General features: G+C 45.3%; 2 protein-coding genes across 7 annotated transcripts in view; one reads left to right on the top strand and one right to left on the bottom strand.

Annotated features, from left to right (window-relative positions):
* Positions 1-27,378, top strand: part of ADCY6 (adenylate cyclase 6) — a 65,446-nt gene that overhangs the window by 27,602 nt on the left and 10,466 nt on the right. For 2 of the 6 annotated variants that reach the window (XM_070052179.1, XM_051845394.2), the window contains exon 23: positions 9,589-11,136. The exons of the other annotated variants lie outside the window; for them this stretch is intronic. In XM_070052179.1, coding sequence (XP_069908280.1) covers positions 9,589-9,600 — 12 coding nt within the window. In that variant the 3' untranslated portion in view covers positions 9,601-11,136. Of the gene's footprint in view, positions 1-9,588; positions 11,137-27,378 lie in introns of those variants that run through there. 6 annotated transcript variants of the gene reach the window in all.
* The window catches only part of SPMIP11 (sperm microtubule inner protein 11), a 49,283-nt gene that overhangs the window by 20,482 nt on the left and 1,423 nt on the right, over positions 1-27,378 (bottom strand). The window contains exon 2 of the mRNA XM_051845401.2: positions 1,626-1,748. Coding sequence (XP_051701361.1) covers positions 1,626-1,748 — 123 coding nt within the window. The remainder of the gene's footprint in view (positions 1-1,625; positions 1,749-27,378) is intronic.

Genomic DNA, 27,378 nt, shown 5'->3' with positions numbered 1-27,378 from the left:
GGGATTGTCTTCTTCTTCATTTTTTTTTTAAAGATTTATTTATTTATTTGAAATTAAGAGTTACACAGAGAGAAGATAGGCAGAGAGAGAGAGAGGTCTTCCATCCGATGGTTCACTCCCCAGTTGGCCACAACGGCCGGAACTGTGCCCATCCGAAGCCAGGAGCCAGGAGCTTCCTCCAGGTCTCCCACGTGGATGCAGGGACCCAAGGATTTGGGCCGTTTTCTACTGCTTTCTCAGGCCATAGCAGAGAGCTGGATCAGAAGTGGAGCAGCCGGGACTAGGACCAGCGCCCATATGGGATGCTGGTGCTTCAGGCCAGGGCATTAACCCTCTCTGCCACAGTGCAGGCCCCATGGGATTGTCTTTCTTTACATAGCGTAATTCCCTGGAGGTTCCTGATATGTTACTGTTTTGTATCAGGAGCTTGTCCTAGATGTTTTATTTGAGAGCTCCCTTCTGTGGATCATTCCCCAAATGCCCACAAAGCTGAGGCTGGGCTGGGGCCAAAGCCAGGAGCCAAAACTCAGTCTCCTGTTGGGTAGGCAGGAGCCCAATTACTTGAACCATCACCACTGCTTCCCAGGGCCTGAATTAGTAGAAAGCTGAAGTCAATAGCAAGCCTGGTTTTGAACGCAGGCACTTAACCATTAGGCCAAAACTTAGGCCCCCAGGGTTTTTGTTTTGTTTTGTTTTGTTTTGTTTTTGTTTTTAGAGATTTATTTATTTACTTGAAAGGCAATGTTACAGAGAGAGGGCCAGACCAAGAGAGAGAGATCTTCTAGTCACTGGTTCACTTCCCAAATGAACGCAATGGTCAGGGCTAGGCCTGGAGCTAGGAGCCCGAAACTCCATCTGGGTCCCCCGTGTGTGTGGCAGCAGCCCAAGCACTTGGGCCATCTTCTGCTGCTTTTCCAGGACTTCAGCAGGGAGCTGGATTGGAAGCAGAACAGCTGGGACTTGAACCGGTGTTTCCATATGGGATGCCCCAGATGTTGTTTTTAAAGTGTACATTTTCTCTAACTTTTACAAAGTGCTTATGGGTATTATCTCCATTTTCAGATGATAAAGAGGTTAAGCGGGAAGAGGAATTTGCCTAAGGCCACAGAACTTGTTTGTAGTTTAAACTCAGTGCAAATTCCAAAGCTGGTACTGATCACGCAATGATAATATACAAAGTACTTTCTTAAATGGTTTCATTTTTGGTTTGAGCCTCACAACAATTCTATATGATTGGTGTTGCAGTAGGACAGGCATTCTCATTCTCTCTTAAATGATGGAGGAAACGGCTTAATATCAAGAGAAGTGACTTACCCAGGGTGAGGTAACTAAAAACAGGCAGAACAAACTGGGATTCAAATCTGGATCTTCTGCCTCTCTGAATCTGACTTACTGTTTATTTATTTGTCTATTTATATCATGCTCAACGCACCATTCAACTCTATTTCCTCCCACTCCATTCTCAGTCTCTCTTCCTGTTTGTTTTTTTTTTTTTTTTTTTTTTTTTTTCTCTCTCTCTCTCTCTCTGCCCTAAATCCATGCCCTGTCTGCATCTGAGCCATTCCTTAGGAACTCTAGACATGTGTTGTCTTCCTCTGGAACTGTGCCCGTTCTGAGATACTTACATGTCTTCAACCACACCTTCCGTACAGCTTCGTGGTACTTAGTGTGGCTGTTGTGGTGCACAGGATAATTCCCATCTTCTGAGACAATGGGAGGGAGCCTAGGAATCCCTGGCTCCTTCTGGTCTGAAAAAGAAAACAGAACTGTTCTGAGTACTTGGCAATCATCTGGTTCTCTGACTCCCTGGGGCCGGTGCTGTGGCGTGGTGGGTAAAGCCGCCGCCTGCAGTGCCAGCATCCCATGTGGGCGCCAGTTCAAGACCTGGCTGCGCCACTTCTGATCCAGCTCTCTGCTATGGCCTGGGAAAACAGTGAAAGATGGCCCAGAGTTCAGATGGTCAAACAGGCGAAGCTGTGTTTGAGCTAAGTCTTGGAAGATCTGGAGATCATGAGCTTGAGTAGAATCAGGAAGGGCATTTCTGGCAGCAGTGAGGGTAAGTGTGTTAGAAGCATTAGGGATGCAGAGAATGTTAGCATTTTCTGTTGATTTGGAGCCTGGAGGGCTGGGGGATGGAGAGAGGCATGGAGATAGGAAAGGTAGGATAATACAGAGTAGAGGCTACCAAACACTTCTTGTATTTGGGAATTGCCTCTTGGGAAGCAAAACCTCTATCTTAGCAGTGGTGGGGAGACTTTTTTATGCCAAGAGCATTTGGGTATTTAGAATATCATCCGCAAGCCATATGACATTATCAACTTAAACATCGCCTGCTCTGCATTTATTGGACTGAGTCCTGCCTGCAGCTGACTTGGCCAGACCAGATACTTTTGCGGACTTACCTGGCCTGCGGGCCAATGTTCCCACCCCTGCTTGAGAGGCTGCTGTGGTCTTTCTTACCCAGTCTCTTTTCTTTCTTTCTTTCTTTTTTTTTTTTTAAGATATATTTATTTATTTGAAAGGCAGTTAGAGAGAGGCATAGGGAGAGAGGCCCTCCAGGGGCTGGTGCTATGGTGTAGTGGGCTAAGCTTCCACCTGCAGTGCTGGCAATCCATATGGGTCACAATTCGAGTCCCGACAGCTCCTCTTCCATTCCAGCTCTCTGCTATGGCCTGAGAAAGCAATGGAAGATGGCTCATGTGCTTGGGCCCCCGCACCCACATGGGAAACACAGAAGCAGCTCCTGGCTCCTGGCTTTGGATCGGTTCACTCCCCAGATGGCTGTAATGGCTGGAGTTGGGCCAATCCAAAGCCAGGAGCCTGGAACTTCTTCTGAGTCTCCCACGTGGGTGCAGGGGACCAACGACTTGGGCCATCTTCCACTGCTTTCCCAGGCCATAGCAGGGATCTGGATTGGAAGTGGAGCAGCCAGGACTTGAACTGGTGCCCATATGGGATGCCACACTGCAGGTGACAGCTTTACCTGTTACGCCACAGCACTGGCCCCTCTTTTCTTTCTTTCTTTTCTTTTTTTTTTTTTAAAGATTTATTTATTAATTCAAAATCCAGATTTACAGAGAGAGAAGGAAAGAGATCTTCCATATACTGGTTTACTCTACAGATGGCTGCAACAGCCAAGACAGGGCCAGGCTGAAGCCAGGAGCAAGGAGCTTCATCTGGGTCTCCCACATGTGTGGCAGGGACCCAAGCACTTGGGCCATTTTCCACTGCTTTCTCTGAACCATTAGCAGGGAGCTGGATGGGAAATGGATCAAGCGGAACTCAAACCAGCACCCATATGGGATGCCAGTGGCACAAGCCATGGGTTTACCCGCTACGCCACAACTCTGGTCCCATCTATCTGTCTTGCAGCAAGGGCATGGGAAACTAATTTTTCCAGGCAGATTTTGAATCATATGAGGCTGCAAAAGAAGCATTGGCCATAGAAAGTTTGCTAGTGATAGAAGTGACAGCAGTGAGGGTGTATCTTATGTCCTGTAGCAGTGTCCCAGGGCCTGGGCCCATGGCACCAGCAGTGCCTATCAGAGTGATGAATGCAATAGGGTCTGGGACAGCCCAGGTCTGTGGCATGTTTCTAAGCACTGTTTCTGGTTGCTCTTTACCAGGCTCAGTTCTCCATTCCTCCTGAAACATTTTTATATATATATATATATATATATATATATATATAAAAGATTTATTTGCTTATTAGAAAAGCAGAGTTACAGAAGAGAGAGAGAAGGGCAGAGAGACAAAGATATCTTCTATCAACTGGTTTATTCAACAAATGGCTGCAGTGGCTGGAGCTGGGCCAGGAGACTGAGATTCCATCTGGATCTCCAACATGGGTGGCAGGTGTTCAAGGACTTGGGCCATCTTCTGCTGCTTCCCCAGGCCATTAGCAGTGAGCTGAATTGGAAGTGGAGCAGCCAGGACTAGAATTGGCGTTCACATGGGATGTTGACGTTGCAGCTGGTGACTTAACCCAATGTGCCACAATGCCAGCACCCCTCCTGCAGCTTGTATGTGCTTCCCAGTATTATTATTATATTTTAAAGATTTATTTGTTTGAAAAGCAGAGTTACAGAGAGGGAAAAAAAGAGAGAGAGAGAGAGAGAGAAACACCTTTCTTCCTGTCTTCCTCAGCCAGTATCAGGTACAGAATAAAATCTGGATGCACATCTGCTGTTTTAAGGACCTCTTTTCCATCTTCATGGGGCTCAGATTTGTATCTTGCTTGGCAGGAACTGGATCAGCGTTTGCCATCGCTCTGGATGGGAGTGGTGAGGATAGCTGAGTCATCTCAGGTGGAGGGTGGGGATGACACTTCTGTTCTGGAGTTCTTCCTTAGCTCCTGCTGTTTCTCCTCCTTCCTAGCTTAACCCTACTCATTCATCCTCTGGTCCCTCCCCCACTCCCTTTCCCCCTCCACTCAGAATGCCCTTCAACATTCTGAATCTGAGAGGTCATAGCTGTGGCACTGTGGATTAAACCACCCCCTGCAGTGCCAGCATCCCATATGGGCACTTGTTCAAATCCTGGCTGCTCCGCTTCAATCCAGCTCCCTGCTAATGTGCCTTTGGAGAGCAGTAGAAGATGGCCCAAGTGCTTGGGCCCCTGCACCTATGTGGGAGACCCAGAAGAGGCTCCTGGCTCCTGGATCCAGGCTCCAGATTGGCCCAGCTCCAGCCATTGTGGCCATTTGGGAAGTGAACCAGCAGATGGAAGACTTTCTATGTCTGCATCTCCCTTTCTGTAACTCCACCTTTCAAGTAATTAAATAAATCTTAAAAAAAATTCTGAATGTGAGAGAATGACATTGCAGAGTAGGGTATACTTTGAGTCTCTTCTCTGTTCAGTTGGGAACTTAGAGTGGTGGCCTTGGTTAGTATATAGAGTTAGTTCTCAAACCTGGACTGGAATGGAGGTTTGTACTTCAGCATAGGTTACAGAAATGAAAAGACATTTCCTGGAAGAAGTGTCATTTGAGCTTTTTTTTTTTTTAAAGATTTTATTTATTTATTGGACAGGTAGAATTACAGACAGAGAGAGACAGAGAGGTCTTCCTTCCATAGGTTCACTCCCCAAATGGCTGCAATGGCCAGAGCTGCGCCGATCTGATGCCAGGAGCCAGGTGCTTCTTCCTGGACTCCCATGCAGGTGCAGGGGCCCAAGCCCCTTGGGCCGTCTTCTACTGCTTTCCCAGGCCACAGCAGAGAGCTGGATCAGAAGAGGAGCAACTGGGACTAGAACCGGCGCCCATATGGGATGCTGGGGCTGCAGGCAGAGGATTAACCTAGTACTCTACGGCGCTGGCCCCTAGCTTGGTTGGTTTGACTTTAGGCAAAGTGGGGGTGGCAGAATGTCCATGGGCAGATAGATGTCAATTGAGAAGAAAGAACACGAGTGGACTGTGGCATAGTGGTTAAAACCGCCACCTACAGTGCTGGTATTCCCTATGGGTACTGGTTTGAGTCCTGGCTGCTCCAGCTCTCTGCTAAGGCCTGGGAAAGCAGTGGAAGACAGTTCAAGTCCTTGGGTCCCTGTGGGAGACCGGGAAGAAGCTCCTGGCTCCTGGCTCCTGGCTCCTGGCTCTGGCCGTTGCGGCCATTTGGGGAGTGAACCAGTAGATGGAAGACTTTCTCTCTCTCTCTCTCTCTCTCTCTCTCTCTCTGCAATTCTGCCTTTCAAATAAATAAATAAATAAATAAATAAATAAATAAATAAATAAATATTTTAAAAAAGAACATGATATCCTAGTGGGTCTGAGCTCTTTATCTGATTTTGAGGACTCAAACTGCCCTTAGGAATGTAGCCAGCTAGTGCTCCCACTATTGTACAGCAGGCTAAGCTGCTGCCTACGATGCTATCAGAGTGCTGTTTGAGTCCTAGCTACTCCACTTCTGATCCAGTTCCCTGCTAATATATCTGGTATGAAAGTGGATGATGGCTCAAATACTTGGGCCCTTGCCAGCCATGTGGGAGATCCCAGATAGAGTTCCTGGCTCCTGTCTTTGGCCCACCCATTGTGGCCATTTGCAGAGTGAACAAGTGATGGAAGATCTCTTTCTCTGTTCTCCTCCAGCTCTCTCTGTAATTCTACCTTTCAAATAAATAAATTAATCTTTAAAAAATCCAGCCGGCTGATGTTCTCTATTATCTCAGTGTGTAACTAGTAGGCTCCCAGCTTGCCATTTTGCTACTCTGTGCCGAGATATGTTGCTGGAGAGTCTTGCCCACTTGGATGCCTTCCTCCTGAATCAAGCACCAGTTGGCAAACACCTTGTATTCATTTTTGTCAAAGCTTGGAGATGTTATTTGTAACCCATAGCTTCACCAAGCTGCCACAGTTTGGAAGGCACCTGGGGTGATGAGTGGCAGGGGGTGGATGAGAATCATGGCCCAATTATTGTGAAAAGTTCTGAGTAGAGGGATGAGATGAGCCCTCTGTGAGTAAATTTGCACTGCTGCAAGGTGAATCAATCAGTCATTTTGTTAGCAGGTGATACAAGAGGTTCTTCATCCACCCAGTTAATACCATGCTGTATACTGTCTTTGTTGGCAAATAAATACTGAGTGCTTTAAATAGCTTCTTCTAGAACTGGGCCATCAGTGGGAGCTGTTAGAAAACCACGTGTGGAGCTTTGAATGCACTGCAAAGGACATCCTGGGTGGTATAAAAGCACTTGGATAACACAATGTATTATTCAGCCATAAAAAAGAATGAGGTTCTTGGGGCTGGTGCTGTGGCACTATGGGTTAAGCCATCACTCGCAACGCTAGCATTCCATGTGAGCACCAATTCGAGTCCTGGCTGCTCCACTTCCGATCCAGCTCCCTGCTAATGTGCCTGGGAAAAGCAGCGCAAGATGGCCCAAATAGCTGGTCCCCTGCCACACACATGGGAGACCTGGATGAAGCTCCTGGCTTTGGCCTGACCCAACCCTGGCTGTTGCAGCCATTTGGGGGAGTGAACCAGTAGATAGAAGATCTCTCTCCTTCTCCCTCTGTAGCTCTGCTTTTCAAATAAATAAATCTTAAAAAAAAATGAGATCCTGGTATTTGCAGCTAACAGATAGAACTAAAGGTCATTATATTAAGAAATAAGCCAGACATGGAGACTACTGCATGTTCTCTCTGATATGTGGAAGTTAGACAAAAACTGCTCTGAACTTAAATTAGTGATTATTGCAGCGGGCAGGGGAGTGGATGGAGATTGGATAATGGGTACTAAAATACAGGTGTTAGGAATAAGTTCTAGTGTTCCATAGCACAATGGGGTTACTATAATTCACAATAATTACTATATATTGTAGAAATATCTGGAATAGAAGAGCTAATAAGGCTCCGAACATGAAAGAAAGATAAGGAAGTGGAAATATCAATTGCCTGATTTAATCTGTTTATGTTATATGCATGTATTAAAATAAACACAGTACCCAATAAAAAAGCACAAATATTGGGGTAGGCACACACCCCTTGGGATACCCTGCATCCCATTACTGCAGTACCTGGGTTTGAGTTCTGGCTTTGCTCCTAATTCCAGCTAGCTTGTTATTGCAGACCTGGGAGGTAGTAGTGACAGCTCAAGCATTCATGTTCCTGTGACCCATGTGGGAAACCTGGATTGAATTCCTGCCTCCCAGCTTCAGCCTGGCCCAACCCTGACCCTTGTGGGCATTTTGGGAATGATTTAGTAAATGGGACTTGTGTCTCTCTCTTTGTCTCAAAAAAAAAAAAAAAAAAGTACAGTATTGTATGTTAATCAAAAAATTCAAATGGAAAATAGAAGCACTGGGGCTGGTGCTGTGGCACAGTGGGTTGACGCCCTGGCCTGAAGCATCGGCATCCCATATGGGCGCTGGTTCGAGACCCGGCTGCTCTACTTCCTGTCCAGCTCTCTGCTGTGGCCTAGGAAAGCAGTAGAAGATGGCCCAAGTCCTTGGGCCCCTGCACCCATATGGGAGACCCAGAAGAAGCTCCTGGCTCCTGGCTTCAGATAGGCGCAGCTCCAACTGTTGCAGCCATTTGGGGAGTGAACCATCGGACGGAGGACCTCTCTCTCTCTCTGCCTCTCCTCTCTCTGTGTAACTCTGACTTTCAAATAAATAAATAAATCTTTAAAAAAAATAGAAGCACTGGAGTGGATTTTCCATCCATTTGAATGATGCAGATTTTTCAGTACTACAGACTTCCTTGTGTTCTAGGGGTGGTCATACAGACTTTCGTTATCCACTGTTTTTCCCCATGCCTCTGCTTGTTACAGCTGAGGCTGACTGGCAACAATGGTTTTAGGTTGAAGACTTTTTGGAATGGGTCTTCCCAGTGGCTTCCAGAAGTATGACTTCAGAGTAGGGCATGGGTCCTTATGGTGATAATATCAAACACACATTATTTGCAGTTGTCTTGGAGGTGGTGGTGCTGCAACTAGAAATTCATACCAGATCAGTTTGAGAGAAAATGTTATGGTATAGTAAGTGACTCCTGCCTAGGAAGTCATGTCAAATATTGGACATTAATCCCTTGAAGTTGGATGGAGTATTAACATGTGCTGAAATTGGCTGAAGTGTGTTTGGAAGGCTCTCTGGCACTTACTGCCTTCCCTGATAGAAGGAAATTATGAATACTTAGGGAGAAAATGGACAGAAGCCTGAGCCCAGTGAATGAGACCAACCTCAGGGCCCATTTTCCACAGGGTAGCAGTCCTTTGCTTTCACATCCAGAATATGCCATCCTCCAAGTGGTACACTTCTTCAGGATTTTGAACATGGGAAACCATGGGACATGAGATAACATGGAATTTGGTGCTGGTTGTAGATTGCTGGTGTAAAGTGGAGTATGTGGATTTTCTAGATGTGATGACAATGAAAACAGCTGGTACTTAGTGGATGTGCTTGGTACTATTACTATTTTACAAAAAGGAAATAGGCACAAAGAAGTGTAGTAATTTGCTTATGTTCAATAATTAGCATATGGCAGAGACATAAGTTTAACCCAAGTAGTTTGGTTCCATAGTCTAAAAATTTTTAAATTTTATTTATTTTCTTTCTTTCTTTTTTTTTTTTTTTTTTTTTTTGACAGGCAGAGTAGATAGTGAGAGAGAGAGAGAGAGAGGTCTTCCTTTTCCGTTGGTTCACCCCCCAGTGGCCACTACAGCCGGCACACCGCGCCGATCCAAAGCCAGGAGCCAGGTGCTTCTCCTGGTCTCCCATGGGGTGCAGGGCCCAAGCACTTGGGCCATCCTCCACTGCCTTCCCGGGCCACAGCAGAGAGCTGGCCTGGAAGAGGGGCAACCGGGAAAGAATCCGGCGCCCCGACCGGGACTAGAACCCGGTGTGCCAGCACCGCTAGGTGGAGGATTAGCCTATTGAGCTGCGGTGCCGGCCTATTTATTTTCATTTTTATTTGAAAGCAGAGAGAGAGGGAGAGAGAGAGAGATATTGAAATCCATCCATTGATCCACTCCCCAAATGCCCACAACAGCCAGGGCTGGGCCAGGCTGAAGCCAGGAGCTAGGAACTAAATCAGGGTCTTCTACATGGGTAGCAGGGACCCACATACTTAAGCCATCATTTGCTGTCTTCCCAGGGTGTACATTAGCAGGAAGTTGGAATCAGAAGTGGAGCCAGTACTTCAAACAAGTAACCTACAATACAGAATGTGGTGCTGTTCCAAGAAGTATCTTACAATTCAGCTCCTAACAGCTGTCCCATCCTCCCCCCAAGCCCACACACTTAACCACCAAACTAAACTGCACCTTGAAATAATTTAAATGGCTTCCAGAAAAGACCAAGGATTTGAAAAGGTGCATCCAGCCTCCTGATGGGCTAACCGGTGGATAGCTCACTGGGGATCCTGTTAAGGTTGTGTGCTCACCTGGAGCAATGTTGAGTTGGGTGGGGAAACAAAACATGATTGCCTTGATCCAGAACCAAAACCTTGCCTCACTGAGCTCTACTGAAATGTGAACTATCATTTCCTATGGCCAGTACTGGGGGGAGTAGAGGTCTGGAACTTAGTGGGTCACTCTGCCAGTGGACTGGACCAGGTGCAGTGGGGAAGACCAGAAAGGCTGAGCCCTATGGGAAAAGTGGCATGTTTGCTGCAGCAGACACCTAGTTTGGAGGTAGACCCACATCTTTGGTTTTGATAAGTGTAGCTCTGAGTAGCATAGTACCTTCCCCTTCCCCTTCCCCTCTAGTCTCACATGGATCAGGACTGGTAGTATGTAGAAGGCACATATGGGTTGTTTCCAAGACACCTTTACATTAAGAAAGGCCAAGGGGTCCAGAGGCTCTGGACAGCTCAGAAATTGTTGGCTGAATTGTGCCATTCATGCTCTTGTTTGAAAAACCAGAACTATGGTGCCCTCTGCTGGAGCCCAAGTAAATGGCATCTCCAGCTGTCTCCTGACTAAACAGGCAGCTCAGAGGCCAGGAGAACTGGGAGGTTGAGCAAAGGACATGCTGGCCATGATTGGGAAAACCACCTGTTGAGTTCTCCTGCAGGATTCAGAAAATGAGGACACAAGTGAGATGCATGCATCTTTTATCGGAGACTTAAGGGTTAAGCTTCTCTTTGATGCAATTCATTTGGAGCTGGAAGTGAGACCATTTCTAGGCAGGGTGTGTGAGTGAATTCCTCTGGGAAGAGAAGGGTAAGGGCAGCCATGGAGGAAGCTGAAGTAAAGCCATGTGGTTGTGAAGAGCTTAGTGGTCAGAGTGTGACTAGAGAGTACTCGCTGGACAGTCTGGCAGGGAGAGGTCGTTTGTCTTAAGAACAAGCCTGATTGGGGCTGGTGCTGTGGTGTAGCGGATAAAGCCACTGCCTGCAGTGTCAGCATCCCATATGGACGTCAGTTCGAGTCCCGGCTGCTCCACTTCTGATTCAGTTCTCTGCTGTGGCCTGGGAAAGCAGTGGAGGATGGTCCAAGTACTTGACCCTTGCATCCGTGTGGGAGACCTGGAGGAAGCTCCTGGCTTCAGATTGGCACAACTCTGGACATTGCAGCCAATTGGGGAGTGAACCAGCAGATAGAAGACCTCTCTCTCTCTCTCTCTCTCTCTCTCTCTCTCTGCTTCTCCTTCTCTGTGTAACTTTGACTTTCAAATAAATAAATAAATCTTTAAAAAAAAAAAAAAGCCTGATCTCTCCCCTACTACTCATCCCTATCAATGGGCCTCTGAGTTTCCTAGCACTGAGCAATATCCTGAGTGCCTGGACTTGTGTTGTGATGAGATCTAGCCTACAGGGGTAACCTAGGATTTTCTTAAGATAGGGCAAGAGAGTTAACTCCGAAAAGGGCCAGATTAGAGGGAATTTATCTGAAATCCAAACCAAGACACTTCTAGACTAACAGGATTATCTAGGTATGAGGCTAAGGGTGGAGAAGAGAGCAGGGTTCAAAGCAGATAGTGAGATAGAATTATCAGAGGAAAAATCAGAGAGATTACCATGCTCTCCTGTGCAGGACAGAAAGGAAAGCTTAGGTACTCGAGAGACCATGGCAGGGGTTGTGGCACAGTGGGTTAAGCTGACACTTGGGACTCCAGCATCCCATATCAGAGTCCTGGCTGCTCTATTTCCAATCCAGCTCCCTGCTCATGTGCTTGGGAAGCACAGAAGATGGCTCAAGTATCTGGGTCCCTCCCCCCGACATGGGAGACTCAGATGGAGTTCCAGGCACCTGGCTTTGGTCTTGCCCAGTCTTAGTCTTTGAAGCCATTTGGGGAGTGCACCAAAGGATTCAAAATTTCTTTCTCTATCTCTCATTCTTTCTTGCTGTTCAAGTAAACAAATCGACAGAGAGAGAGAGAGAGAGTACATCATATCAGGGCATAAGGTGGACAAACTCTGGAACACTGGAAGCTGGGCTGAAGTTGCAGGAGCAATTCATTTCAGGGTCAGAAAGCATGAATTGGGAGGAATAGCAATCTACGCATTGGTGGACCTAAGAATTCTGATCAGTGTGCAAGGTACTCTTTGTAGGCAGTTGTATCTGACTAAGATCTTGTTAGAGCCTGGATAAAGGCAGCCAGAAGCTTTCACTATTCAAGGAGTCCTTCCCCTTAAAAATACTGCTTTTCAAGTATTCTATCCTGGCAAAGATGTCTTAAATAGTGGACATTTATAGGAAAGCTATATATTCTGTATGTAAATAGTTATCTGGATCCAATGGATAACTTTTTCTCCAATAATCTATTGTGCAATTGTATATGCTATGTCTGAGGTGCATTACATACATTATTTAATCTCCATAACAAATCTGTAATACAGACATTATTTACAATTACAAGTGAGGAAATGGAGGCTCTGTGCATTTGCTTAGTGTGAGTTAGTCCCCCCACCCTCCAGCTCTGAACAATTTTGAGTACCTGATAAAGCTGAGTTTCCAGGGGTAGGCTTTTGGCAGAGTTGTTACAATGCTGCTTGGGATGCCTGCATCTCCTATCAGTGCGCCTGGGTATGAATCTTGACACCACTCCAGATTCCAGGTTCCTGCCAATGCACCCCCTGGGAGACAGTGGTAATGGCTCAAGTAGTTGGGTTCCTGGTACCCATGTGGGAGACCTGGATTGAGTTCTGGGCTCCTGAATTTGGCCTGGTCTACCCTAGGCTATTGCAGCATTTGGGGAGTGAACCAGCAGATGGAAGATCTTTTTCTGTCTCTCTCTGCCTTTCAAATAAATAAAAATTTAAAATCATAATAGTGATAACAAACTGGGTTTCTGAATCTGTGAATAGACTGAAGTATGCTTCCTGCACCTGTTTTTCTCCTTTGGTTTTTCTATTGTGGCTCTTTATCAGGAGGAGAAGCTAGGAAGGAGGCAGAGACTGGCAGGATATTTGATTACGTGTGGTTGAGTCAGCTCTGAGTTTTCATTAGAATCAGCTTGAGTGGGCCATTTTGAGTTGAATGTTCATATACTTACACCTACGAGGAGAAAAAAAAACCCCGTCCTTGAAAGAAAAATTATGAATGATTAAAACTATCATGATACAGTACTAAGAATGAAAGGTATGAGTATGAATAGGTTCATTGTTACAGTTGCTCTTTAAGGCCTATCTGAGGAGCAGGTAAGAATGTGGCTGATATGATCATAAGAACAGGTTGACATGCCAGAGCAGGTGCAGTGTGTGTGAGTCAAGTGTGTATGTACCCTCTTCCCCCCTTATTTGTGAGGAATAAATGTCAAGATCCCCAGTGGAAGCCTACAACCATGAATAGGAATATGAACCATGAATGATAGCACTGAATCCTATATTTGCTATATGTTTTCCTATATACATACCCATGATAAAGCTTAATTTATAAATTAGGCAGAGAAAGAGATTAGCAACAGCTAATAATAAAACAGAATAATTATAACAATATACTGTAATAGAAGTTATATAAGTATAGTCTCTTGAAATATATGACCTACCTTTCTTGGGTTGCTGGGAGATGATGCAATGCCTATGTGATGAGATGGAGTGAATGACAGAGACTTTGGGAGGTAGCCTACTTACATAAAGGTTACTCGACCTGAAGCACAGTGACACTGCAATATCTGATAACTGGGATGGCTACTCAGTGACTAACAGGCGGGTAGCATATACAGTGTGGATGTGCTGGACAAGGGAATGACCCATGTGCATGGTGGCATGGAGTGGAACGGTGAAAGGTTTCTTAGGCAACTCAGAATTGCACACAATTTAAAACTTGGGAGTTAGTAGTTTCCAGAATTTACCATTCAGTATTTTTGGACCCCAGTTGATGGTGGGGAACTAAAAGCACAGCAAGCAATATTGTGGATAAGGGGAAACTACTGTAGTAACTAGGTGAAGAAACTGATACCGGCTGGCACCATGGCTCAATAGGCTAATCCTCCGCCTTGCGGCGCCAGCACACTGGGTTCTAGTCCTGGTTGGGGCGCTGGATTCTGTCCCGGTTGCCCCTCTTCCAGGCCAGCTCTCTGCTATGGCCCGGGAGTGCAGTGGAGGATGGCCCAAAGTGCTTGGGCCCTGCACCTGCATGGGAGACCAGGAGAAGCACCTGGCTCCTGGCTTTGGATCAGCGCGATGTGCCGGCTGCAGCACGCCGGCCGTGGTGGCCATTGGAGGGTGAACCAACGGCAAAAGGAAGACCTCTCTCTCTCTCTCTCTCTCTCTCTCTCACTGTCCACTCTGCCTGTCAAAAAGAAAAAGGAAAAAAAAAAACTGATACCAAGTAATCATTCTAGAGACAAGGGTAGATTACAAAAGACAGTGTTTCAGGATTGTCTGGCTTGTGGAACTAAGAGTGAATATAGTCAGGAATTGTGGGTTCCTTCAACTAGCAGACATACCGGAGGGAACTTAAAAGTTCATTCAGAGGTTGATGCAGTGGTTAAGATGTTTCTTGGGATGCCTGTATCCCGGAGCAGAGTGCCTGGGTTCAAGTCCTGACTCCACTTCCACTTTCTACTTAATTTCTACAATGGATTTTCAAAAGAGTTCATAGAAATGTGTGTTAGAAAAGAATTATGCATGGGCTTCATGGGTAAGCTGCCACTTGGGATGGGCCCCCTCCCATCAGAGTGTTTGGGTTCAAGTTCCAGCTCTGTTCTCCATTCCAGCTTCCTGCTGATGCACATACTGGGAGGTATCAGTGATGGTATCATCAGGTATTTGATGATCAGAAGCCAGGAGCCAAAAGCTTCTTCCAGGTCTCCAAGTATATGTGGAGTTCCAAGTACTTTGGCCATCTTTGACTGCTTTCCCAGGTGCATTATCAGGGAGCTGGATCAGAAATAGAGCAGTCAGGCTCCAATACAGGACACCAGCATCACAGGCAGCAGCTTTACCCGCTATGCTGCAGCGCCGGTCCCCCCACCCTGACCCACCCCCAGCTGCTGACCTTATGAGAATTAACAGTTTACTGTTTAGAAGGATGGAAGTCACTAGTGACTGGATACTCGCAGTTGTAGTGGAGTGGTTGGGGAAAGAGCCTGGCCTCAAGAAAGAGTTGCAGGCGGCCGGTAGCTGGTAGTGGGTAAAGCCACTGTCAGCAGTGCTGGCATCCCATAAGGGCACCAGTTTGAGTCCTGGCTGCTCCACTTCCAATCCAGATCTCTGCTATGGTCTGAGAAAGCAGTAGTGGATGGCCCAAGTCCATGGGTCCCTGCACCCATGTGGGAGACCTGGAAAAAGTCCTGGCTCCTGCCTTCAGATTTGCACAGCTCTGGCCTTTGTGGCCATTTGGGGAGTGAACCAATGGATGGAAGACCTCTCTCTCTCTCTCTCTCTCTCTCTCTCTCTTTCTCTCTCTCTCTGCCTCTCTATAATTCTGCCTTTCAAATAAATAAATAAATCTTTAAAAGGGAAAAGAAAAGAAAGAATTGCAGAACAATCAGACAACAAAGAACAGGAAACTCTTTCCAGGAATTTTGCTGTATGGTTGGGGAGGGCCATGGAAATAGTGAATGTGGGGTTCCAAGACACAAGGAAGAGGGGCTGGCATTGGAGTGCAGCAGGTAAGCTACCACTGTGACACTGATGCTGGCAGTCAACATATTGGAGTCCCAGCTGTTCTGCTTCTTATCCTGCTTCCTGGGATGTGCCTGGGAAGGCAGTGGATAATGGCTCGGGTACTTGGGCCACTGCTGCCCATGAGGGAGACCTGGATGGAGTTTCAAGTTCCTGGCTTTGGTCTGGCCCAGTCCTGGCTGTCATGGGCATTTGGGGGGTGAACTAGCAGACAGAAGATCCCTTCTTCTCTGTCACTGCCTTTCAAATAAATAAACAAATAAATAAATAAATCTTTTTTTTTAAAAAGAAAGATGTAAGAAAGAAATGGAAAAACTAATACCAAAAATAAATAAATAAATGAAAAGTTATTGGAGTAGTTTCCTTGAGTGCCTATATGCCCTAAAACTTGCCATGCAGAACCAGAGTTCAGCTCAGGGGTACTTCATGTGCCTTTAAGGAATTCTTAGGGAGGGACCATAATTACTATTGAATAGAATTTCCAGGTAAAAGATTGACTGATGTAGCTGAAATTGTTGAAACCAAACTTGGCAGAGGTTAGCCAAATTGGCTGAATGTCTTTTTTTTTTTTTTAAAGATTTATTTATTTGAAAGACAGAGTTAGAGCAAGAGTGAGAGCAACAGAGAGAGAGAGAGAGCGCCAGAGAGAGAGAGAGAGATCTTCCTTCCAATGGTTCACTCCCCAGATGGCCACAACAGCCAGGACTGGGCCAGGCTGAATCTAGGAGCCAGGTGCTTCTTCTGGGTCTCCCATGTGGGTTCAGGGGGCCAACAACTTAGGCCATCCTTCACTGCTTTCCCAGGCACATTAGCAGGGAGCTGGATTGGAAGTGGAACAGCCAGGACTTGGACTGGCACCCATATGGGATGCCAACGCTGCAGGCAGCAGCCTAAGCCACTATGCCACAGGGCTGGCCCCCTGGCTCAAAGTCTTTATGGAAAGCGTAGAGGCATCACAAATATTATTGTACGCTTTCTTTTGCTATGAGGTCATGGACAGTGGGCAGACTGCATAGGTATGTCAGGGTTTGCACAAGAAAAAGGCTAGAAGTGGGAGGTGGGTTTCAGGCTTCTTGCTGGGCTGCAGTGAAAGCAGTACAATCCAAGTGGGACGTGGAGGTGCCTTCTTACATTTTTGGCTTTGAGCTGTTAAGATTTTGAAATTTGCTTTTATGAAGATGAAACTCGGGCCTGAGCTCTCTACACACCCCTAGATTGCTCTCATTCTTCAGGGTGTTGCACAGACATCACCTCCTTGATTACTCTATCTTCACTGCAGGTGAGCCTCTCCCAGTTATTCTCCATATTGGGATCTGCAATTTAGTCACCCATAGGGCCAGACAAATGCTTATGAGTAGAGCGAGCTGGGTAAGAAACCTACCCTACCTGAAGGAACAGCTGCTACACTGCTCTGTTACTTGTCATTTAGGATCACAGTTTAGAGCCAATGTGGCCAGATATAATTTTTTTAAGAAGTCAGAAATGTGGTTTTATATAATATTTCCTGACTTTAAGTGTTTGTCCGAATTTCTGGGAAACATTCTGCAGGCTGAACATGTTACCGGGCTGTATCTGGCCCCAAGAGCAGCAGTTTACAACTTCTCTTCTGTTGCATTACCCTGTTATTTCCTTCCTTGAACTTGTCATAATCTGTATCTTATTTACCTTTTATCTATATTTGTCACTGAAGTATATCTAGTGCCTAACACAGTGCCTGGCATAGTCAGTTCCCAATAAGTTAATGTCAGTTGTTGGATGAGAGATGGGGTCTGGATTGGTGCCTTTCTTAGGAGCTTTTTCTTTTTAATATATTCTGAATATTATTGTACACATGAATCATAGATATGTACATATGTGCATGTATATGGTCTTTATACATGTGTATATTTGTGTAGATAGATATCGCTATACATATATCTTTATATAGCACACATTTTTTCCCAGTCTCTCTATTTTTAACTCTATGATGTCTTTTGATGCGAACTTAGAATGTATTCAGTAAAAACTGTCAGTCTTTTAGTCATCTAGGCTTAATGTCTTCTAATAAAAAGTTTCTTTTCTTTCTTTTTTTTTTTTTTTTGACAGGCAGAGTTAGACAGTGAGAGAGAGAGACAGAGAGAAAGGTCTTCCTTCCGTTGGTTCACTCCCCAAGTGGCCACAACGGCCAGAGCTGCGTGGATCTGAAGCCAGGAGCCAGGAGCCTCCTCCAGGTCTCCCATGCGGGTGCAGGGACCCAAGGACTTGGGCCACCTTTTTATTCATGCCAGAATAGCTCTCAGCTGCAACAGGAGTGGTTCAGGCCTCTTTTAGAATGCTTTCAGGGGAAACAGAGAACATAGACCACTAGAAACTAAAAATATGCATTGCCTTTCTTTGAAAAAGCTATTTGAAAATTAAGAATAAAGGGGTATTTCTTAGTGTAATAAAGATCTCCTACCTCACGTCATGCTTAAAAATAAATTCTAGATGAATTAGAGAACTAAACGTATGAAGTAGTCCTACAGAAACATTAGGAAAAAACCAGAATATTCTTAGAATCAAAGACTGGTTATAGAAACTTTTCTGGGGCCTTCGCTGTGGTGTAGCAGGTAAAGCCACCACCTGCAGTGCCAGCATCCCATATGGGCACTGGTTCCAGTCTCCCCTGCTCCACTACCGATCCAGCTCTCTGCTGTGGCCTAGGAAAGCAGAAGAAGATGGCCCAAAGTCCTTGGGCCCTGCACGGGCGTGGGAGACCTGGAAGAAGCTCCTGGCTCCTGGCTCCTGGCTCCTGGCTTCGGATTGGCCCAGCTCCGGGCCAATCTGTGGCCATCTGGGGAGTGAACCAGCAGATGGAAGACCTCTCTCTCTCTCTCTCTCTCTCTCTCTCTCTCTCTGCATCTGCCTCTCTGTAATTCTGGTTTTCAAATAAATAAACAAATATTTTTTAAAAAGACTGAATATTAAAAAAGATAAGTAGAGGAATTGTTCAAGTTATTCAAGAAGATGGGGTGGGCAATGGACAGCAGGTTAAGCCACTGCTTAGGATGCCTTTCCCCTATATTAGAGTGCCTAGGATGGATTCCCGCCTCTACTGTTGATCCAGTTTCCTGCTAATGTGCACACTGGAAGGCAGCAGATAATGATTCATGTAGTTGGGTCTTTGCCATCCAAGAAGGAGACCCAGATGGAGTTCCTGGCTCCTGGCTTCAGTGTGTCCCAGCCTTGGCTACTATGGGCATTTGGAGAATGAAGCAGCAGATGGAAGATCTATGTCTCTCCCTCTCTCTGTCCTTCTGCCTTAAAAAAAAAAAAACAAACAAACAAACAAACAAAAAAAAAAACAGCTTGTATATATATGTAGGCCCTTTCTTAACTATTACAGAAAGCAGATAGAGGGTTGGCAAGTAACCTATCAGAGAGAAAGTTTTTATCTACGTCTGTGGTGAAGGATACATCTAGAAGTAAGCTAATTCATCTTACAGGCCCAAAATTTAGAATGTAACATGTTTCACAAAATATAGGAGAGTAACCTGACTCCTGGCTTCGGCCTGGCCTGGCCCCATTTATGGCCATTTGGGCTGTGAACCGGTAGATCGAAGATTTTCTCTCTCTCTCTCTCTCTCTCTCTCTCTGTGTAACTCTGACTTTCACATCAATAGAAGAGAATTACTGAAGCTGTTTACAGAGCATTTAGCATAATCAGGCACATCACTCTGCCCTACCAAGGATATGAAAGATTTCCCTAGAAGAGCTCAATCTAGGAGGCAATGCATCCCTGGACAGGATTCACTGCAAAGGCTGGCATATGGTGCAAGAATGAAAGTCTGATGATGGAGTGAAAGCCAGATCCCCAAAAGATCTCTCAAAACCTGCTTCACCTGTCCTGGTCTGAGGATGCCAATAGACGAGCACATAACCAATCTCCCAAGGATTCTTCTCTGGAAAAAACTGCAGATCCAGAGGGAAGCTTCCAGTGAAGCCCACAAAAGGGCAGCTCCCTCCATGGGCTCCTAGTCAGCTTCTTCATTAAAGGGGAGGCGAGGATAAACAGATATTTGAGGGCAATAATCAATGAGAAAACAGAGGCCAAAATAAACTCACAGGAAAAAGGACTCAGAAGAAACAGAACTAATGTAGAAAACAGAAGACAATTTCAAATAAATTATAATATCTTTAGAGAAAAAGGAGAAAATATGAAAAGGAAAACCAAAAGGCCAAGAATGTCCCTTAGAAATCAAAATACATGGCACTGGCCGGCGCCGCGGCTCACTAGGCTAATCCTCCGCCTAGCGGCGCCGGCACCCCGGGTTCTAGTCCCGGTTGGGGCGCCGGATTCTGTCCCGGTTGCCCCTCTTCCAGGCCAGCTCTCTGCTGTGGCCAGGGAGTGCAGTGGAGGATGGCCCAGGTGCTTGGGCCCTGCACCCCATGGGAGACCAGGAAAAGCACCTGGTTCCTGGCTCCTGCCATCGGATCAGCGCGGTGCGCCGGCTGCAGTGCGCCGGCCGCGGCGGCCATTGGAGGGTGAACCAACGCCAAAAAAGGAAGACCTTTCTCTCTGTCTCTCTCTCTCTCACTGTCCACTCTGCCTGTCAAAAAATTAAAAAAACAAAAAAAAACAAAAAAAACAAAAAAAACAAAAACATGGCACTTGCCCCTTATCCACAGTTCTGCCTTCTGTCATTTCAGCTACTTGCCGTCAATCATGGCCCAAATATACTACAAAGAAAATTCACAAAATAAACAATCTATAAGTTTTAAAGATAACTTTTACCATAGTATATCATTTGAATTATTCCATTTTATTAGTTATTATTGTTACTTTTACTGTAACTAACTTAAAATGTAAACCTTCATAGGTATGTGTATCTAGGAGAAGACACAGTACATATAAGGCTTGAAAATATTCATGGTTTCAGGCCGCCACTGGGGACCTTGGAACATATCTCGTACTGTAATAACCAAAATAAAATATTCTAATGTGAGTAGTGGTTTTCACATATGCCATACATTCTTTGATATTGTCCCTTTCAAGAAGAGGAGCTTGGGTATGGGCTGGATTTAGTGACTCTCTTCTAACAGAAAGAGTGGGAGGGACAGTCACTTTTTTTTTTTTTTTTTTTTGACAGGCAGAGTGGACAGTGAGAGAGAGAGAGACAGAGAGAAAGGTCTTCCTTTTGCCGTTGGTTCACCCTCCAATGGCTGCCGTGGCCACGCTGATCCGATGGCAGGAGCCAGGTACTTCTCCTCATCTCCCATGGGGTGCAGGGCCCAAGGACTTGGGCCATCCTCCACTGCACTCCCTGGCCACATCAGAGAGCTGGCCTGGAAGAGGGGCAACCGGGAAAGAATCCGGCGCCCCAACCAGGACTAGAACCCGGGGTGCCGGCGCCGCAAGGCAGAGGATTAGCCTATTGAGCCACGGCGCCGGCCAGGGACAGTCACTTCTGAGACCAGGTTATAAAAAGTTATTTAGTGCCCTTGCTGTCTCTGATCACCTGCTCTGGGGAGAGTTAGCTGAGAACGCTCAAGTAAAGTGAGAAAGTGAGAAACTGATGTGTCCTGTCACTAGCCAAAGAACTGAGGGCTCTAACCATCTTGGAAATGAATCCTCCAGGCTCACCTTGTCTATATAAATACAGCCCTGGATGACATCCTGTCTGCAACCCCATGAAAGACCCTGGCCCAGAACCATCTGAGCTGCTCCTGGACATATTACAAGGATGTAATGATTGTTGTTGTAAGCATAACTCTAGGGGAATGTGTCACTCAACAAAAGATAATTAACATAGAAGGATGAAAGATAACATTCAGGAAGCCTCCTCAAAGGGCAAATACTACTAATAAAAGAAAACGTAGGGGCTGGCACTGTGGTGTGAAGCCGCTGCCTGCATCCTTTATGAGCGCCCATTTGAGTCCCTGCTGCTCCACTTTCCATCCAGCTCTCTGCTATGACCTGGGAAAGCAGTTGAAGATGGCCCAAGTCCTTGGGCCCCTGCACCCATGTGGGAGACCCTGAAGAAAATCCTGGCTCCTGGCTTCACATCAGCTCAGCTCTGGCCGTTGTGGTCATTTGGAGAGTGAACCAGTGGAATAGAAGACCTTTCTCTCTCTCTGGCTCTAGCTTTCTCTGTAACTCTATCTTTCAAATAAATAAAATAATTCTTAAAAAAGAAATAGAAGAGAGGATATAGAGGATAATAAAAACAAGAAAACATAGAGAAAGGCTATTAAGTTAAAAGATCAATTAAGGATGTCATAAAAAAGAAAAAAAATTTTCTTCGGAAATGAAAGGTATTAATTACCAGAATAAAAGAGCTCATCAGAGTGCCCATCACAAGGATGAAAAAAGACCTACTGCAAGTCCCATGATTCTGAAATTTCACAAATCTAGGGAATAAAAAAGAAAATTAAAAGCCTTCACAAAGAAATTAGATACAAAAGAATCTAATTGGAAGATGGAAGACAACAAAAACATATCTTCAGATTTCTGAGAAGATACATTTTCTTTTCAGAAATAAGTTAAGGGCCAGCACTGTGGCATAGTAGGTTAAAGCCCCGGCCTGCAGCACCAGCATCCCATATGGGCACCAGTTCGAATCCCAGCTGCTTCACTTCTTATCCAGCTCTCTGCTATGGTCTGGGAAAGTAGTAGAAGATGGATCCAAGTCCTTGGGTCCCTCCACCCGTGTGGGAGGCCCAGAAGAAGCTCCCGCCTCCTGGCTTTGTTCTGTCCCAGCCACCGCTGATGTGGCCATTTGTGGGGTGAACCAGTGGATGGAAAAATCTGTCTCTCCTTTTTTTCTCTGTAATTCTTTCAAGTAAATAAATATTTTTAAAAAATTATTTATTTCTTTGTTTATTACTTATTATTTGAAAGGCAGAGAAAGAAGCAGATACTTGCTGGTTCACTTCCCAGATGCTTGCCACAACTGGGGTTTGGCCAGGCTGAAGTCAGAATCCAGGAACTCAGTCTAGGTCTCCCATGTGGGTGGCAGGGAGTCAACTACTTGAGCCATTACCTGCTGCCTCCCAGGTTGTACATTAGCAGGAAGCTGGAATAGAGAACAGAAGTTACTCCATTATGGGATGTGGGTGTCCCAAGCAGTATCTTAACTGCTAGGCCAAATGCCTGTCCCAAGAAAACTATTTTCTTTTTTTTTTTAAGATTTTTATTTTTATTTATTTGAAAGTCAGAGTTACACAGAGAAAGGAGATGGAGAGAGAGAGAGAGAGAGGTCTTCCATCCGTTGGTTCACTCCCCAGATAGCCACAACAGCCGGAGCTGCACCGATCTGAAGCCAGGAGTTTCTTCTGGGTCTCTCACATGGGTACAGGGGCCCAAGGACTTGGGCCATCTTCTACTGCTATCCCAGGCCATAGCAGAGAGCTGGATCAGGAGAGGAGCAGCCAAGACTCGAACCAGCACCCATATGGGATGCTGGCGCTTCAGGCCAGGGCATTAACCCACTGTGCCACAGCACCGGCCCCAGTGCTTCTATTCTTTGTCATAATTCTCTGAGCAATATGGTATAACAACTATTTACATAGTATTTACACTGTATTAGGTATTATGGGCAATCTAGAGATGATTTAAAATATAAGGGAGGATATGTGTAGGTTATATGCAAATACTGTGCCATCTCATTTAAGTGACATGATTATCCTCAGATTTTGGCATCTGAGAAGGCTCCTGGAAGAACCAATCCCCTGTAGAAACCAAGGGACAATTGTACTGGAAAAAGAAGGGTCAGGAATGGAAAGTATGTAGTTTTGGAAAGCAAAATTCTGAGCTGTCTTAATGGGAAAGCAGTATACACAACCAAAAATGGATAATATGGGAAAGCAGTATACACAACCAAAAATGGATAATATTCAGAATATACACATTTTCTTTAGAATTAGAAAGGCAAATTCCAAAATAAACAATTAAAAGAGTTGAAAATGATTGTCTCTAGAGAGAGCAGATGAGAAGGCTGAGGCAGAGGACTCTTGTTTTTCTTTAAGAGACTTTTTTTTTTTTTTTTTTTTTTGACAGGCAGAGTGGACAGTGAGAGAGAGAGAGACAGAGAGAAAGGTCTTCCTTTTTTGGCGTTGGTTCACCCTCCAATGGCTGCCACAGCCAGGTGCTTCTCCTGGTCTCCCATGTGGGTGCAGGGCCAAAGCACTTGGGCCATCCTCCACTGCACTCCCGGGCCATAGCAGAGAGTTGGCCTGGAAGAGGGGCAACCGAGACAGAATCTGGCGCCCCAACCGGGACTAGAACCCAGGGTGCCCGCGCCACAGGCGGAGGATTAGCCTATTGAGCCATGGCGCTGGCCCTTTAAGAGACTTTTAACACTATTCTTTACATGTAAAATTACTCTGAAAAAGAATAAAAAAAGATAAATATTTGTTACATTAGATTTAGGGAAAGCAAGTATAAAATATTTGGGGAAAATCATAAAATAAATTTAAAAATCAGATTGGTTTGCAAATTTGTAATCAAACTGAAATTATAGATGATGCATTGAGAGACAAGAGGTTATGACCCTCATTCATGGACACGTTTTCCAAGAAAAGGAAGTTCTTTGACACTATACCAAAAAAAAAAAATGGTAAGTGAACCCACATTTAAACATACTAAGTGAAAACAAAGTATGTATGTGTTTTTTCTTCCCAACTTACATTTTAACCTTTGAAAAATTTAACTGCCCAACTGTTTGTCAGTGATGAGAGATTCTATTGTACTTATACTCAACTTTTATCAAATAGTACTTAGTAATCGATTCAAATCTGCTAGCTTGGTTGGGATATGTTTATACCAAGTATATGTAGTGGTGGTTAGAAGTTTTTGGATCAGGTGAGTCACAGCCCAGGGTCAGACGGGCCACATTTAGTTCAAGATGCCTCCTTGAAGGATGAGATCAATGGTAATTGGTTGCCATGCTAAATGGTTATTTCACTAAATTCTTTTTTTTTTCTTTAAGATTTTATTTATTTATTTGAGAGGTTACAGACCAAGAGAGGCAGAGACAGAGAGAAAGGTCTTCCATCCACTGGTTCACTCCCCAAATGGTGCAATGACAAGAGCTGGGCTGATTCGAAGCCAGGAGCCAGGAGCTTCTTCCCAGTCTCCCACTTGGGCCATCTTCCATTGCTTTCCCAGACCATACCAAAGAGCTGGGTCGGAAGAAGAGAAACCAGGACTAGAACCGGTGCCCATATGGGATGCTGGCCCTGCAGGCAGAGGCTTAGTCCACTATGCCACAGTGCCAGCTATTTCACTAAATTCTTATCCCAGAAGTAAAACTCCTGAATTTTCTTTGGAGGAATAAGGATATGTGCAGATGAACTCCTAGCACTGAGTCTTCACCAATAATTCCAGTAAAGTTTAAGCACAGAAAATGAATCGAATTATTGCTTTGGTTTCTGCATATAGAGTTGGATCACAAGCAGATGATTCTCTGATGTGTATATGAGAGAATGAGAGATCAGAAAAAACTCATCCAATTATTCTTTCCCTTCCAGTAGCTTGCAGAATGCTATCCAAAAGTTGTTAAGCTGCATAGGGGCTATGTGGGGAGCCTGCAAGGTTTTGACTTTATATAGGAGGTCTCAACTCAACAAGTTTGACCATTAGTGTGGCAAAGTTACCATTCAGCTACAGTGAATGGTGGACTCTTGGCAATCTTGAGACCACTTGTTAGGGAACAGCAAATAGCTATAAGAAAGTCCATCTGACATTTGAACTCTGGATTTTGGGGTTAATAGATTTTTCCTAGGAACGCTGATCATCAATCATTTGTACAGTGGCCTGTTCACAGGAAAAGACTTGTGTAATAGAACTCTATAAGTAACAAAGTATTTAAGACCACAGGTGGAGATGTTAAGACAATTTGGGGAGCCTGCGCTGGGGCGTAGCAGGTTAAGCCACTGCCTGCAGTGCTGGCATCCCATGTGGGTGCCGGTTTGAGACCCGGCTGCTCCATTTCCAATCCAGCTCTCTGCTATGGCCTGGGAAAGCAGCAGAAGATGGCCCAAGTCCTTGGGCCCCTGTATACATGTGGGAGACCCAGAAGATGCTCCTGGCTCCTGGCTTTGGATCAGTGCAGCTCTCGCCATTGCGGCCATTTGGGGAGTGAGGCAGCGGATAGAAGACCTCTCTCTCTCTCTCTCTCTCTCTCTCTCTCTCTCTCTGCCTCTCCTTCTTTCTCTGTGTAACTCTTTGAAGTAAATACATAAATCTTTAAAAAAAGGGGGGGGGGATTGTAGTTCCTTACAGGAATGTTAAGAAGGTTAAATTAAGCATGTAGAATGCCTAATAAATGCCTGGCACACTGCACATAATGATAAATAGTTGACTAAGTGCTTGAGGCAAAAAAGTATGGATTAATTAGAAATTATCCTCTGTCTTAAGAGGGTATGAAGCTGGGAGTGGTGGGAAGAGAGCAAAGAATATGGGTAGCAAATTTATTGTCCAGTCTTTCTCTTAACCTTACTTTGGCCTTCTGCCTCCGAGGCTCTGCTACCAGACTAAGAAAGTGGGTAAGCAGATGACATCAGGATACTAATTTAAAATAATTTTATTTATGTATTTGAAAGGCAGAGAGACAGAGACAGGTTTTCTATCTGCTGGTTTACTCCCCAAATGCCTGCAATAGCTGGAGCTGATCTAGGCTGAAGCCAGGAGCCTGGAACTCAATCTGGGTCTCCTGTGTGGGTTGCAAGAGACCTAAGTACTTGAATGGTCACTGCTGCTTCCTGGTGTGCATTAGCAGGAAGCTGGATCAGAAGCAGAGGAGCCAAGATTTGAACACAGACACTCCAGGATGTGATGTGTATGGGACTTAACCACCATACTAAATACCTACTCCAAGGCTTCCATTTTTTATAAAGTGAATCTTCCTCCACTATATTGACTTTGTGCTTTTATACTTTAGCAGTCACTTCTTCCCCACCTGAGTACAATTTGCTTCAGTTTCCACCTATCTTTAAGTTCCTTCACTTTTCCTAGATTTATCGTCATATCTTCTGCAAAGCCCCCCCCCCCAACTTCCTGCTTTATAGTCATTCAAAATCATTGATTCATTCATTTACTCAACAAATAATATTATGGGGGAAGGCTAGGCATTGTGAATTTTTTTAAAGATTTATTTATTTGGGCCGGCGCCGCGGCTCACTAGGCTAATCCTCCGCCTAGCGGCGCCGGCACACCGGGTTCTAGTCCCGGTCGGGGCGCCGGATTCTGTCCCGGTTGCCCCTCTTCCAGGCCAGCTCTCTGCTGTGGCCAGGGAGTGCAGTGGAGGATGGCCCAGGTGCTTGGGCCCTGCACCCCATGGGAGACCAGGAAAAGCACCTGGCTCCTGCCATCAGATCAGCGCAGTGCACCGGCCGCAGCGCGCAGGCCACGGCGGCCATTGGAAGGTGAACCAACGGCAAAGGAAGACCTTTCTCTCTGTCTCTCTCTGTCCACTCTGCCTGTCAAAAAATAAAAAAATTAAAAAAAGATTTATTTATTTGAAAGTCAGAGACATAGAGAGAGAAGGAGAGGCAGAGAGAGAGAGAGAGAGAGAGAGAGAGGTCTTCCATCCACTGGTTCACTCCCTAGATGGCTACACTCTCTCTTGGGTCTCTGTTTCTTATCTGTGCTATATCCCTTTCATGTTCATTAAGTGAAGCCTAATCACTCTTTAACACTCACTTCTGGAAGCACTTCCTGTATGGGAACTTTCTGAAGGATCTCCCCATTCTTATCCCAAATCCAATAGTATTACGTACTTCATCCTTTGTAGTTCCGTAACATTCCATATTTAACTTAGTCATATACTATATTGCAATTATTTTGTTTCCATATTCATCTTCCTCTTCATATAGTCAGCTGCCTTTTAACATAGACCTTATTCTATCTCC

The sequence above is a fragment of the Oryctolagus cuniculus genome, chromosome 11 (genome assembly GCF_964237555.1).
Source record: "Oryctolagus cuniculus chromosome 11, mOryCun1.1, whole genome shotgun sequence".
NCBI lineage: Eukaryota > Metazoa > Chordata > Mammalia > Lagomorpha > Leporidae > Oryctolagus > Oryctolagus cuniculus.
The sequence above is the reverse complement of the archived record's forward strand: the minus strand, read 5'-3'. Positions and strand labels throughout refer to the sequence as shown.